At 45.7% G+C, this 12,981-nt stretch overlaps 1 protein-coding gene across 4 annotated transcripts in view; it reads right to left on the bottom strand.

Moving 5' to 3' along the window:
- The window catches only part of ZNF131 (zinc finger protein 131), a 34,794-nt gene extending 24,583 nt beyond the window's left edge, over nucleotides 1-10,211 (bottom strand). For 2 of the 4 annotated variants that reach the window (XM_039545857.1, XM_039545860.1), the window contains exons 1-5: nucleotides 10,078-10,211; nucleotides 5,866-6,029; nucleotides 2,979-3,117; nucleotides 1,530-1,631; nucleotides 801-945 (exon numbers count right to left, since the gene is read on the bottom strand). In XM_039545857.1, the coding sequence (XP_039401791.1) occupies nucleotides 801-945; nucleotides 1,530-1,631; nucleotides 2,979-3,102 (371 nt within the window). In that variant the 5' untranslated portion in view covers nucleotides 3,103-3,117; nucleotides 5,866-6,029; nucleotides 10,078-10,211. The remainder of the gene's footprint in view (nucleotides 1-800; nucleotides 946-1,529; nucleotides 1,632-2,978; nucleotides 3,118-5,865; nucleotides 6,030-10,077) is intronic. The other 2 variants (XM_039545858.1, XM_039545859.1) reach the window with 2 other exon arrangements.
- Between the last annotated feature and the right edge of the window lie 2,770 nt (nucleotides 10,212-12,981).

Below are 12,981 nucleotides of genomic sequence, written 5' to 3'. Positions count from 1 at the left end.
ATTCCAATCCCAGCTATTACCACAAGACCATACTTCTTCCCTATATTTATTGGCAGCAAAGTTTAAGCATAGGGCAAATATTTTAAAATAAATACTGATGTTGAAAACCCTGCTTCTAGTCTGCAGTGTGACCAAGCTTTATTTAATTTTTTTTTTTTTATAAAGCAAAGTAATACAGTAAGTGTAAATACTACTACTGCAGGAACTATAGGCCTATGTCTGCTCTCCACTATGCTGAATGTTAATGAACTGTTATCTGGTGTGGAAAAGACCCTTGTGGTGGGATAAGAAGGAAACAGCAGCTTCCCCTTATGTTCCTCAAGCTTGCAGAAACTCCTGTGTGAATTCCAGAATGGGAAGTAGGGGTGGCTGTCATGGGCTTCCTTCTCATAGAGAGAGAGAAACAGTGCATATAGCCAAAGGGAAGATTACAGCAGAACTCCAAGAATGGGAAGGCAGAGAAGGTCCTCCGGAGAGCAGTGAGAAGGGAAGGGCACCCAAGGGCTGTACTTTCTTTTACTCACATCTTCTCAGGCTTTGCGAGCCATGTCCCCTGACACTAAGTTCCAGCTCAGAGTTTGAGGCTCAGTTTTACCCTTTATGGTTTCCATCCCACCCTCATAGGAGGAGGCTACAGACTTTGGGAAGAAGAGGTGGATGAGGACTCTATAGCTACTACTCAGGTTCCAGGAGAAGAAGAAACAATGCCGCACAATATTGGCAAACAACCCTGACAAGAATCTTCCTCAGATATTGTATTCCATGTTTCTAGAATATGAATGGAAAAACTACACGCTTACCTTATTTCAAGTGCTTTAATAGCTTCTAACATCTGTAGATACTCAGCTGCTTTCCAAACATCATTTGCTTCTTCTTCTCCTTGGACCATTAATTTTGCTGTGTAGGTGAACTCAATTAAGTGTCGAAATGCCATGTTACTTACACCTGTTTAGAAGTAAATATATATTGGTTTTTTTGCAATTCTTCAGATTTTAGTTGTTACATTTCACATGTATAAGAAGTAAATTTTGCTAACAAATCTTTCACCATCTAGATTTTTGTTCACAATGTCCTGCTTATTGGCTTTTGCAGATCACCTTCATGAGATGTTCTCATAGGCTTCAGAAAGTCTACAGCTGCATGCAATGGAGTCTGATGCAGCTTCTTCAGGTTTGTGCCATGTTTAATAGTAGAACTATGGGTTCCCATAATGTAAAACATATCATTATCTTCATCACTGGAAAGGTTGCTAGTCCCCTTCTGCTAAAGTGGCTAGTACTGAAGTTTAGAGAGACAGCAGTCTCCATCGTGTGTCTACTAACACTGAAAAAAGCCTCTCCTCAAAATTGTTCCTTCAGATGTTATCTTTGAAAGAAGCTGCCTTCTGGTGGCATTAGCTACCTCACAACCACCATGGAGCTAGGTCTTCACAAGGTGGTTAGTACCACTAAAGCCTGCACATTAGTCTGTATCACTAACATTACAGAACTATAAGTATTTTGGTCACACAAGTCATATCAACAGGTTACCTTCTATCTCTACCAAAGGCTCCTGAGTGAAATCTTGGAAGAATTTGTAGAAGAACTGGCTGCAGGCAGCAAGGACAGCCTTATGAGCTTTGAAATGGTGACCTAAAAGGAAATGGATAAAAATCAAATGTTTTGAGTCAACATACATGCATTCATGCTAGACACTAATGGGTTCAGAATAAAGGAAGCTGCAGAATTCAGTATGTGAAGACACTGTAGCAGAGTGCAATCTGAGCATGCCGTTTGTTGCATGGCATGCTACTGCAGACATTTTCCTGGGCCTTCACTGACCCATATAACTTTCAGCATGTTTAATTGCTTCTCCTCAGGCTGAGTTATGCAAGAGTCCTCCAGTTCCAGGGTATGAAAGTCCCAACAAACATAAACACAACCCCCTCCACAACAGAATCTAACACACCTATTTGGAAATAATTAATAAAACACAATTGTCAAACAGGACAATTATTCCAAAATAGTTTCTATCAATATATATTCAACCCCTTGTTTGGAAAAGAAGCTCTATTAACTCAGATTAATAAGAGTGGTTCATAAGACATCAGTCACACTTTATTTCCATTAGTCCTAAGGATAGAAGAGTCTGTTCACCCAAAGTCGGAGCTCCAACTTCTTCCATGTAACAAAGAGAAGGTTCCAATTACCAGAATATGTAGGTATTGATGACTGAATGATGACTATTAGGATACATCAAAATCAAAGGACTGTTTACATGTGGGACCATTTTTGCTTGAGAGGCCAAATACACCAAAACTAGGTGGTCTCCTCTCTTCAGAGTGCTCAGGTGAGGGGAAAAAAAATAAATAAAAACAAGGAAAACACCCTAAACTGAACACTCCACTGTAAAGCACTAATCCTGATAGAAAAGGACTGGCTTATAGGCAGGGAATTCACCAAAAGAAAGATGGTAGAAAAAAAACCCCCAAAATCTTAGTTCTTTGGTAACAGAGAATTATCTCCACCTGGTAGGGACAGGAAAAGAACTGAGTTCAACCCAGACTGTCCTTTTAAAGAAGGGAAATGAGGTTACAAGAGTTTTGCTATTCCCTCCCCTTTCTATCTACATCTGCTGATGGTGGGCGTAAGTGTTCCTGCCTAGGCTGGTTTAGTCAAAGCATTAAGAAATTCAATTTTGAATTTCTGTTTTGCTATGAACACTAGTAAACAAACACCACTATTATTCAATGCTGCTGATTATTTCAGCATAACATCTGAACATTAGGGAAAGGTTACATCTCCTACATCATTCAGCATGAAAGTCTACTTGCAATTTGTAGTACTGCTATATAAAACTGGAAGACATTAGTTTGTGTTCTGCGCAGGCTCAGAATAAAATACATTGATGCTTTATTTTCAATTGTCTGATCTATGGCAATCAAAATGAAGAATTCCAAAGCATCTGCGTATCAGCAGATTCGGTATGACAGCACGTACCATCTACAATCAGAGTAATGTCTGTAAACTGATCCTGCTCACGCTGTTCATTCAGTCTGTCCAAAATAACTTTATAATGTTCTGGGAATTCTTGAATGCATTCCATCGTTTCTTCAGCTTCCATAGTGAATGGACTGGTCTACAAAAGATTATTAATGAAGTAAGAATACTGCAGTACTCAATGTTTTACATCTTCAATGTGTCATACAAACATGAACTAATTAGCATAATGCTTTAATTAAATTCAGTGCTTAAAAAAGGGCCACGAAATAGAGTAATACGATTGTTAATAACTACCAAATTAGATCAACAATAGGTGTACCGCAATTTAGCTAGCAGATAGGAGGTACTACGATAAACAAAAAAGAAACAGGGCTTTATTATAGACAGAGACTAAAACGTTTGCAAGTCTACTTCTTCATTCTATAAATTGGAAAGAAATCTGCCTCCCTGAAAGCAATCAGAAGGGGGTGGGGGGGCCACATAACTGATTATCACCATTTCAGCAAAAATTTGGCAAGATAATACCAGCATCTTGATACGGTTACTTTGAGGAACTCTGCTAGCCCATTTGATGGCAGAATGGCTCTTCAATACTCTCACAGATTAAGTTAATTTTCTATTCAGTGAAGAGAAGATGTTTAAAGAAGGTAGAGGAATGAAGGAAGTAGGTATCCATTAAGGAAATGTTTCTTCACCTATGAGTTCAGGGGAGTTGCAAAGGATTGAAAATTTGGTTACTATCTAAAGCAAAGAAAATCTCACTCCCCCACTTCCCGCACAATCCTACCGTTCAGGATCTACTATTCTCTGTCAACCTCTCAAAATATACACACAAATAAGTCATACAGGCTTATCTGATACTTTTACAGTAAGCGGAAGAGGGCTGTGAAAGTTTTTGACTTTAAGGGGTCACCAACCAGAAAAGATCATGAAAATCTACCCTAAAACCTGGACAATGGATGTTAATCTGCTGGGTATGTGTTACTATATTTGGAGAGACAGTCCAGATAATTACAACTGCAAACATTTCAACCAAATAACTTTAGGCAAAATTCTTCTTTCAGATCTGCATGGCAGTACCCATCTGTGATGTTCTATTCCCCCTACAGGTGTGGCTCTCACACAGAGGTCCATGGGAGCTCTTCATATGTTAGAAGTATAAAATCATTCTGCTCAATTCAACCAGGTGAATCTGAGAGGAGGATCTCCCTCTTAAGTCCCTTAAGGCTCTATTTAAGCAGAAATATTCTGTGGGGTACAGCAGCAAAGAAATTTGGAATAAGCCTCTGCACCTAACCTAGGGCTTTTCTGAGTTGTGGAACTGTATAAAATGAGTTCTCAAGAAGACGCCCACTACTGAAGGGCGTCGAAAGGAAAGCCCTCTGCTGCAGCCCCAAACTTTCTTCAGAAGCAAATCTGAACCAATGCAGGAACTTAATGTCTTTTGAGTGAACTTAATTCAGCTCAAAGAACAATTGGTTCCAGACAGAAGACAAAGATACCAAGTTTGAATGTGTCTTTATGGAGTCTTTGTACCTTTTCTCCTGCTTGGGGATAGGATGCCAGGCAATAGTCACATCAAAGATGTTTCCTTCATGAAACTTCATATCTATAGTTTGTGATTAATCTGTGCTTAGGTGCTAAGTACCTGGGGGAATAGCATGTGGGAGAACAACAGAAGAAAGAGTATCTTACATTAAACTAGAGATGCATTGCCAGCTCCAGTATCATGGTGGCTGCTGTGACAGAAACATATGGTGTGGGTGCACAAAATGGAGATCCACAGAGTTCCATGAAAGATTAGAAGAAAGTCTTCATAATTAATCTAAATGCGTGGTTTTCCTCAACCAGAATCAGAGGGCCTCCTCCTTTGAACATGAGCCGATTCCTTGAGCCTACCCACTACTATCCATCTGACATTACCAAGCTTGCTAACTCTCAGGCCTGATCTACAATAAGAAGGTAGGTCAGCTCAGCTACATCACTTTGGGGTGTGAAAAATTTATACCCAAGTTACACAGTTAAGCCAACCTAACCCCCCTTGTACACAGCACTAGATCAATGGAATTTTTTTTCTATTGACATAGCTAATGCTTCTCCGTGAGGCAGATTACCTGTTGCAGTGGTTCTCAAACTTTTGTACTGGTGAGCCCTTTCACACAGCAAGCCTCTGAGTGTGACCCCTCCTTATAAATCAAAAATACTTAAAAACAAAATTTAGCACTATTATAAATGAGGTGCTGAGGGCTGACAGCTTGCGATCCCCTACGTAATAACCGCGTGACCCCCTGAGGGGTCATGACCCCCAGTTTGAGACCTATTGCAACAGGAGAACCCCTCCCATTGGCATAGGTAGCATCTACACTGAAGTGCTGTAGCATTTCAAGTGTAGACAAGACCTCATACATGGCTGCTGGAGGTGAGGAAGTATTTAACATGCTTGTGTCTTGAAGTGGAGTGGGATGGAAATAAAAAGGTGGAGTGGAAGCCTGGGGACAAAACTCTATTATTATGATAAGGAGACATTTGTCTCAAGGCATAGGATTAGGCTTCGCAGATGCCAAGCTGGTGGAAAGCTGTTGCTATCCTATTTCTCCGTAGAACAGATCCCTCCTTGGTTTTTTTGTTTGTTTGTTTAAGGAAAATGCCCTATTTAGAATATGTCCAACTCAAAACAGAAAAAAATAAAAATGTTTGCTTAAATAAATCTATTTCTGTTTGCTATCATTATGTCTATTATAAGAAGTAGAAACTAAGATACATAATAGACAGGCAACTTGGAATAACAGGTAAAATGCCACAAGGATTCTGCTAATGTAAAACCACAGGAAACAAACCCAAATCCCAGCTCTTATAACTTCTATATATTCAAAAGCAGTTTAACCTCCAGAAATTGCTTTTTCCAAACTTTTTGTATCTTTTCCTCATTGCTGCATTTTCCTCATCCATGGAGTAATAGTACAAGCCTCACCGGTTAAGAATCAGTCTGACAAGTAAGCTCCATGTTTCCATTACTAGTTCTCAGAGTTGTCAGGAGTACCCCAATTCCTGTGAATTACATAAGCCAGGTGATCACACTCACACCTTATGAAGGATTTATTTCCATAGGTTGAAATGCATTTGATAGCAAGTGATAATTTATCATAAAGTAATACAATGCTTTGAAATTATTTTGGAAAAGACTTGCATTATTCCTAATCCTCATTAACAATGTGTCTGTTGTGGCTTTCACAGGTAAACTCAAAAACACAGCAGATAGATAAACTAATAATAGTGACCTTCATCCTGAAAGATCCCAAATGATACCAGTGAAATGCTACCTCTGAGTTGAAGCACAACAACAGTATAACAAGCACACAGCAAAACAACAAAACTTTGGAATACCAAGTGAAGTATTCAGTGTACCAATAGGGGGAAAATTGAATTTAGGTAGACAACATGAATGATCAAAGCAGAAATTTTGACAGGACACCAAGGATACCGCATTTATTCTCCAAACAGCAGTTTTTCTTGTTAGACCACAGTCTAATAGAAATGGAATTAACTGACAGGGTGAAATTATTATTCATTTTTCCAAGGTGGAAGGGTGGGAATATACAGATAAAATGCTAACTAAAGCTAAAACTATGCTCTTTATCACCACTCCTGTGAAAGGAAGTACAAATAATCTGCAAAACTCAGCTCATACATAATAAAAAAGAAAAAAGTGTGATTTTAGTTTATGTGCGAGGTGTCAGGCCAATAGCCCTGGAAGCCAAAAGCCATTGATCTATCCAAAGAGCATGTCCAGTAAACATAGTGGGAGTGAAAGCTACCCCTCACATCAGGCAGACTACCTCTCAGAATAAGAGATTAGTCCATTCTCCATGCCCATTCAATCCTTACAAACTGATGACACTGCCAGTAAGGGTGCCAACTAGTGCCAATTGTGACAGTGGTTTTTCTGACACAAATATTTCCCAGACTCAAAGGAGACAATGGAGAATCTATAAAAACTAAGTAATGGCGCTAAAAATATCCTATTTCTATACAATTTGAGGTGTCTATGCAGTAAGTGGAGATTATTCTAGGGTGCAGCGGTCTTCCTGCCAGCTGCAGTTGCATCTCTAGTTCTATGACTCAAGTGCTTAAGATTCCCTCTCACTGTTTATTAAAATGCAGCAGTGTATTACATAGGGATTACACCTTACTCTCTCTCTTATCTCAGAAATGGAAATTAGTTCAAGTTAGCAAGGCTGCTGCTACAAGACTTTGAAGCTTGCAGGTCCTCACACAAACTACCAGGAGTCTCCTTGGGCCTTATACATTGCACTACATACGCAGCTAATAAGGATTTAAATTAGTCTATTTGATATATGGTGCGTATCAGTGCTTCATGCTACAAAACACATGATGGAATCTTTAATGACTTTTCTCTATCATCTGCAGAAGCATCTCCAGCAGTGCAGTGTCTCCTCAACAAAGCTGCATGGTGTTGAGTACTGACTCCAAAATCAGTGTCAACTACTCTGTCTCCACACCCAGGTTTTCCTAGAAAGTCTCCCAAACAAGTACCTACTTACTACTGCTTAACTTGTATGATCTGATCAAACCTCACCACAAAGTAGTACGACTGAAGATCTTTTGTAGTAATTGGTAGTTCAAATCCACCTCAGAATAACTTAAACAAATACTTATAGTCAAATATGTATGTGCTGGTGTAAATTTATAACACTTTTATTATTATTATTACTAGAAACTCTAGTCATGGACCAGGACCTCATTGTGCTAGGTGCAGTACAAACAAAACAGACAATTCCTGCTCCAAAGAGTTCAATCTAAGTTTAAAAGAAGAGCCAAAAGATGGATGCAGACAGATGGGGAAATAGAAGGAAACAATATTGGTCAGCATGATAGATGGGTCTCACACCCATAGGAGGCATGGAAAAGGAGAGATACAAGGAGGGTTTTGAAGGACAATGGAGTAACTTTGCACATGTAAATGGGAAACTCCTTCAAGTGTAAGGGGCAGCATGAGAGAAAACACAGAAATTCTTGTTTGAAAATTTAGCAAGTGGGCAATACAGGCTGGCATCATGGGTCGATCGGAGGAGGCAGCTGACAGCTTGATAAGTGAAGAAACGGGGTTCCTTTGCTGTACTCAGATAACAGGTAATATAACCCCTTTTTAACACCATTGCCCCCTTATTTCTGTGCATATTTTACCACTTCCACAGAACACAATAGTAATGCCTTATCACAGGGGTCAGCAACCTTTCAGAAGTGGTGTGCCGAATCTTCATTTATTCACTCTAATTTAAGGTTTCGTGTGCCACTAATGCATTTTAACATTTTTAGAAGGTCTCTTTCTATAAGTCTATAATATATAACTAAACTATTGTTGTATGTAAAGTAAATAAGGTTTTTAAAATGTTTGAGAAGCTTCATTTAAAATTAAATTAAAATGCAGAGCTCCCTGGACTGGTGGCGAAGACCTGGGCAGTGTGAGTGCCACTGAAAATCAGCTCACGTGCCGCCTTCGGCACCCATGCAATAGGTTGCCTACCCCTGCCTTATCATGTTTGGCCTGAGTGGACAGTAATGACAATGTTCTTTTCCTCACATGGCATCAGATCACTATTATAACTCATTTGGATTTGGGTTTTTTTGCATTTTATTTAGTATTTTTCTTATCTTTATAGTTGCAGGTCAGCTGAGATTTACAAACTGAAAAAAATGCAGTAATGGGAACAAATTAATTCCTGCCCTAAGCAGTCTCATCTCCACTGAAATTAATGGAGTTTCACCAACCTACATCACCAGTGAATTTACCTCAAAGAAACCATGCTTCACTGCATGCTTTGTAAGGTTCTTGTCCATTACATGGTACACCAGGTTTCTCTCTTGTGGAAGTTCAAACTATATGCAAAATATCCCCAAGCGATACCAAAGTGCAAAAATGCAGAACATATGTAAAGTATCCCCAGAAACAAAGAACATTAAGTGATCTCCATAATGGGGGGTAAGAAGTAGAGGTAAGAGGTAGAATGCTTCCTATCTTCAAAACTGTCTGAAAGCCCCAAAAAAACTTTCCAAACTGGGCTTATTCCCAGCTCATTGTTCTGAAGGCAAATTCTCTAAATCACAGAAGAACAGAGCTTTGTATATTTCACTTCATTCCCTAAGGGGGGAGGGTACAGAGGGGAGATGGGTGTCATACTCCTGTATCATCTCCCCTCAGGAAGGAGCTGGGTGAGACAGGAGGTAATTGACTATGTCCCCTTGCAGTGGGGACGGAGCATGGTGAAGCACATTATGTCTTATTCTGCGTGGCAACGCCACAGCAGGGATGGAGCATAAGGCAAGGCGGGATGTGTTAGGGACGCAGTACGGTAAGGGGAGCGGGAACAGGTCACCTCCCCTCTCTGTGTTGTGACCCTGCCAGCAGGAACGGAGCACGGTGGGACAGGACACGTCTCACGCCCTCCACGTCGTGACCCCCCGCCCAGAAGCACGGTGGGGTGGGAAGTGTCTCGTCCCCTCTGCGCCCCCAGAAAGATAGAGCACGGTGGGGGAGGGCACGTGGCGCCCCTGCCTCACGCCCAGCAGGGCCAGGCGGGGCTGCCACGTGCCCGAAGAACACAGCTTCACAGGGTTCGAACCTCAGCGCCCCAGCCCAGGGCTGGTCACATGGCCTCAACTCCCGCCCCCAATAGGGAAATCTTGCTGCCAATCAAATACACTCCAGCCAATCACAGGGATGTGGGTGACGACACTGCAGGACACAGAGCCAATGGGCGTTCGCTAAGAGCCAGAAGCTGGGGAAGGCGGAAGGCCTAGGCGTGTGGAGCGCCCGCGGGTGGCGGATAAGTCGGCGAGAAACGACGGGCTACCAGGCTACTACGAGGGGGGACTGGGCGCAGCCAGGCCCCTACCGCGAGCCGGGCGGAAGGAACAGCCCGAACCAGACACCTGGCGGCACCACGGGCCCTGTAGTCGTTATTACGTCATCAAAGCGCGCATTAAATCGATCCCTTTTCAATCCCTCTCCCGGCCGGGTCGCACCCCGGAGGCGCGCGCGCCCCGAAGGGGGATGAGCGTTCCGCCTGGTACTCACCGCGAGGAGCCCCTCGCCCCGTCTCGCCGGCTCTGCCGCTTCCTGCTCTCCCAGCTCGCCGAAAAGCGGGGCTGGCGCCGGCCAATCGCGACTCGCATTCCCGGCCTGCACCGCGAACCGGAAGTGACGGAGCGATGACCTTTAGCGCAACAGGACGCTTGGGACCAGCTGGCCCGGGGAACGCTGGGAGTTGTAGTCTCCCGCCAGGAACGGTGTGGCGCGTTGCATTCTGGGAGCGGCGGGATTTGAGGGTGGGGGAGGAGAAGCGGGGCTCCCAGCGGGCTCGTCCGCCCGCTTTGCCAGACCCGCGCCCTTGTTCGTGCCGGGGGACTCTGCTGTATGGAAGCGGGGCGGCGGGTAGATGTGCCCCAGAGGCTGCTGTTCCCTGGCGAGGGGCCACGTGTCTCATCACAGGGCACAGCCCCCGTTCTAGTCCCGCGCCACCGGCCCATCGCTGCCCGTTTGGCTGAGCGGGGCCCGAGTCGCAGGCATTACACCGCCGAAAACCTTCCCGGGAGACAGTATTTCCAGCTTGTTTGAAGTTTCCTGCTCTGATTTTTTTAACTTTAATTTTGTTTTGCCCCCCATTCAGGCAAGGGTAGGGAGCCAGGCTCCCCAAGTTCACTGGCCGCCCATGAGCCTGCTGCCAACATTGGCATAGGCGGCAGGTTTGTATAATTTTTGGTGGGGCCCAAAATGGTGGTGCCCCCCCCCACTCCCGCCCTGTAAGCCGATATAAAATGAAGCTACAACGCGTCAGTGCCACAAGATTACAAGGTTGGAGAAGAGGTAGGGGGTTCCAGGGGCCAGAGAAGGAGCAGGGGGGGTTGGATGGGGCAGAGGTTCGGAGGGGCAGTCAGGGGACAGGCAGCAATTGGATAGGCATGGGAGTCCAGGGGGTTTATCAGGGGACAGGTAGGGGGTGGGGTCCTGGCGGGAAGTTGGGTGTGGTCTCAGGAGGGGGCAGTTGGGGACAAGGAGAAGGGAGGCTTAGATAGGGGCTGGGGTCCCAAGGGGCAGTTGTCTCGGAAGTGGGTAACGGGGGCAAGGACCAGTGGTGCTTAAATACGGGGTGGGGGTCCGGGGAGGGGGCAATCAGCAGCCAGGGGCTGGGATTCAAAGGGCTCCGAGCTGCTGGCAGCCGCGGGGAGCCCAGAGCCCTCCGATTCCCAGCTGCGGCTGAGATTTAAAGGGCCCTGGGCTCCCCGCGGTTGCAGGCAGCCCAGAGCCCTCTGATTCCCGGCCGCGGCTGGGATTTAAAGGGCTCTGGGCTCCCCGCTGCTGCCGGCAGCCCAGAGCCCTCTGATTCCCGGCCGCGGCTGGGATTTAAAGGGCTCTGGGCTCCCCGCGGTTGCAGGCAGCCCAGAGCCCTCTGATTCCCAGCCGCGGCTGAGATTTAAAGGGCTCTGGGCTCCCTGCGGTTGCAGGCAGCCCAGAGCCCTCTGATTCCCGGCCGCGGCTGGGATTTAAAAGGCTCTGGGCTCCCCGCGGTTGCAGGCAGCCCAGAGCCCTCTGATTCCCGTCCGCGGCTGGGATTTAAAGGGCTCTGGGCTCCCCGCGGTTGCAGGCAGCCCAGAGCCCTCTGATTCCCGGCCGCGGCTGGGATTTAAAAGGCTCTGGGCTCCCCGCAGCAGCGGGCAGCCCAGAGCCCTCTGATTCCCGGCCGCGGCTGGGATTTAAAGGTCTCTGGGCTCCCCGCGGTTGCAGGCAGCCCAGAGGCCTCTGATTCCCGGCTGCGGCTGGGATTTAGGCTCGGGGCTCCCTGCGGTTGCAGGCAGCCCAGAGCCCTCTGATTCCCAGCCGCGGCTGAGATTTAAAGGGCTCTGGGCTCCCTGCGGTTGCAGGCAGCCCAGAGCCCTCTGATTCCCGGCCGCGGCTGGGATTTAAAAGGCTCTGGGCTCCCCGCGGTTGCAGGCAGCCCAGAGCCCTCTGATTCCCGTCCGCGGCTGGGATTTAAAGGGCTCTGGGCTCCCTGCGGTTGCAGGCAGCCCAGAGCCCTCTGATTCCTGGCCGCGGCTGGGATTTAAAAGGCTCTGGGCTCTCCGCAGCAGCGGGCAGCCCAGAGCCCTCTGATTCCCCGCGGCGGCTGGGATTTAAAGGGGCGAAACCTAGCTCCAAATATTGGTGGAGCAGAGCCCCTGATTTTGAATATTCCTGGGGCTTTAGCTCCACGAGCCCATATAAGTTGGCACCCATGAACATTGGCATCTGTGCCTAACCCTCCCCTGTAGCACCACACCCATTAAACAGCACATTATTCCTCCAGGAGACGGAGATTAGAGACGAGGTGCATCTACCAGTAGCTATAAGCCTTGTTGACAGCTTGTCTACACTTAAAATGCTGCAGCAGTGCAGCTGCACAGTTTCGGTGCAGATGCTACCTACAGCGATGGGGGAGTTTCTCCTGTCAGTGTAGGTACTGCATCTCCATGAGAAGTGGTAGCTTGGTCCACTGGAGAACTCTCCTGTCAACCTAGTGCTGTCTGTGCCTAGTGTTAGGCTGGTTTAACTGTGTGGCTCAGATGTGTGGATTTTTACACCCCTTAGTGCTGTACTTACATCAACCTAATTTCCTACTATAGACCAGGCCTTAGATGACTCAAAAGGACAATATTTCAATGCCCAGGAGTATTCCCATTTCCCCCTCCAGGAGTGCCCAGCCAGGTCTCAAGCCTCCAGCAGTTACCTGTCTCTGGGCAGGGCCCTGTGTTCCAGTCCTTTCTGACGGATTTAAGGGCTGCACAGCCCTCTCCCATACACTGTGATAGCCTCAGCAAGCCAATTTGCTAAATACCAACTCTGGGCTGTGCTTTCTCTGAGGACAATGACCAGTGTGGGTCAGCCATTACAAGTTACCACACAGCTCTTCCAAAGCAAAGTATATTTATTCATAGGACAAAAGCA

This window comes from Mauremys reevesii, linkage group 6, assembly GCF_016161935.1.
Source record: "Mauremys reevesii isolate NIE-2019 linkage group 6, ASM1616193v1, whole genome shotgun sequence".
In the NCBI taxonomy this organism is placed as follows: domain Eukaryota; kingdom Metazoa; phylum Chordata; order Testudines; family Geoemydidae; genus Mauremys; species Mauremys reevesii.
The sequence above is the reverse complement of the archived record's forward strand: the minus strand, read 5'-3'. Positions and strand labels throughout refer to the sequence as shown.